The sequence below is a fragment of the Gavialis gangeticus genome, unplaced genomic scaffold (assembly GCF_001723915.1).
Source record: "Gavialis gangeticus isolate Ggan-Ray unplaced genomic scaffold, GavGan_comp1, whole genome shotgun sequence".
Classification (NCBI taxonomy): Eukaryota; Metazoa; Chordata; order Crocodylia; family Gavialidae; genus Gavialis; species Gavialis gangeticus.
In genome coordinates this window covers 1709680-1711882 of record NW_017729004.1, presented here as the reverse complement: position 1 = coordinate 1711882, position 2203 = coordinate 1709680, and the positions used below count along the sequence as shown (strand labels likewise).

General features: G+C 52.7%; 1 protein-coding gene across 2 annotated transcripts in view; it reads right to left on the bottom strand.

The window, feature by feature from the left end:
- Nucleotides 1-280, bottom strand: part of CCM2 (CCM2 scaffolding protein) — a 90872-nt gene extending 90592 nt beyond the window's left edge. For both annotated transcript variants that reach the window (XM_019508010.1, XM_019508012.1), the window contains exon 1: nt 136-280. In XM_019508010.1, coding sequence (XP_019363555.1) covers nt 136-165 — 30 coding nt within the window. In that variant the 5' untranslated portion in view covers nt 166-280. The remainder of the gene's footprint in view (nt 1-135) is intronic.
- Between the last annotated feature and the right edge of the window lie 1923 nt (nt 281-2203).

Here is a 2203-nt window from a genome sequence, read left to right as displayed (position 1 = left end):
AAAAAACAAAATTAAAAATATTTTAAAAATGGAAGCAGCAGGGAGCAGACAGCAGAGCAGCAGGTCAGGTGAGGGGAAGAGGGTCAAGCAGAGAGCAGAGCAGCAGACCAAGGGTGGAGGGGAAGCCGCACTCACCTTCTTGCCCTTCTTGCCTTCCTCCTCCATGTCGGGCTACAGCGCCCCCGAGCATCCCGGAGCCGCCAACCGCCCCACTCCTCCCCCACGCTCAGCGGCGGCAACAACTTTTCAATCCTGCCGCCATCTTGGGCGTCGGCTTCCCGGCAGGCAACGCGCCGCCCCGCCCCTCCGGAGGACTGACGTCAGTCCTCCGAGGCAGGAGGCGCTCGGGCTGCGCAGGCCCGGCGCGCGGGCCAGCTGCTGCGCATGCGCGCCATTCCTCCTCCCCGCCATTGCCCTCGAGCTGGCCACGCCCACCCACGTGCTTGCTCAGGGCAGCCCTCGAGGCCCCCTGGAGGCAGAGGGGAGGCGGAAGTGCCTCTTCTTGGAGCCCACCTTGCACCCCCCAGCCGGCAGGGAGACCGTGCTGCCATTCACCCGGAGGTTTTCTATTAATGAAAACTGTCCACCCACCTGCCCTCGGGTCCGGCTTCATGAGGAGACAAACATGCGGCGTCAGCAGACTCATGCTTTGAGGTTTGACAACTTTTCACGCCCCCGTGTTTGGTTCTCGGTGATTTAAAAGCATTGTTTCTCAGGGACATGGCGTGCAGATGTTTGACTCCCAGCCCTTGAAGCGAGGAGGAGAGGGCAGAGGAAGGAAAAGGAGAGGAATGCCAGCCTGCAGCCTGCTCTTCCTCGCGGAAAGGCCTGCGGCTCTTCGGTCGCCTCGAGACCCGTCAATGAGCTGGGACTGGAGGGACTGCCACCACCAACAACCGTAGTGTTGGATTACAGGCGACCTTGCTTAGCACTCGTAATGGGTTCCTGAAAAAACGAGCGTTGAGTGAAACCGAAAGTTTTTGATGACCCAAGATGATGACCGCATTTGTTTTTAATGACCCGAGATGGCAACGGCGAGTGTTATTATAACGAAACTCACTGAGTGCCGAGTGGAATCGGGTATCGATTTAAATGGAGCATCTAACGAAACAGCGTTAAGTGGGGGTTTGCCTGCATCAGAAAAAAAAGTGATTATCCATCATGATGATGGATCATATGTATAACTGTAATTTCACTTCACAGCTGTTGCCATCACCCCTCTGCCGGGTGTGCGCGTGCCCCTCCAAATAGCGATTGCCTGGAGCATTCATCCTATGGCAGGGCCCACCCACACCAGGTCCCCACATCCTGGGACTGTCTCCAGCTTCTTCCCAGTCTCTACAAAAGCCCATCTACACGTGTGGGCGGATCCAGAGTTTTGAACACAGGTGCAGATGGCCTGGTGCGTCATCACGTAGAAAACAACACATATTTTTCTCTGGTTAAAAATAAACTAGAAGCTTTGCTAATATGCCAGGGGCTGATGGCTGTGTGATTCAGTTTAAGACTGAAGCAAAACCAAACGTATCTTCGTCGGAATAAGCTCAAAACAATCTGCAGGGCTGTAAAATAGGATCTTTGCCATTAGGAGCAGGCAATGGACAGTGGAACTAAGGATGACTTGATGGATGAAACATCAAGGGCGTTAAAAAGAAGAGAGGGTCGATAACACGTGTGGAATGAAGAGTTTAGAAGGAATCAGCCTAGAAAAGCACAGGCTCAGGGGGACCTGGTAGCTGCTTATAAGTACATACAGGGTGTACCTCAGGATCTGGGAAAATGTCTGTTCACCAAAACACCCTAAGGAAAAACAAGGACCAACGGTCATAAATTCCTACAAAACCATTTTAGGCTGGATGTAAGAAAAAATTTATCTTCAGTCTGAGCCCCCAAGACCTGAAATAGACTTCCTCCAAACGTGGTGCAGGCACCTACTCTGGACTCATTCAAGAAATGTTTGGGTACTTATCTTGCTGGGATCCTTTGACCCCAGCTGACTTCCTGCCCCTGGGGCAGGGGGCTGGGCTTGATGATCTTCAAGGTCCCTTCCAGCCCTGATGTCTATGAAATCTATGAATTCTAAGAGCTTTTGAGTGAAAGACATTCTTCAAACATTTGTCCTCTGTTTGGCACTGGTGAAGCCACTTCTGGGTTCCCATGTCCAGTTTTGGGCCCCCCACTACAGAAAGGATGTGGACACATT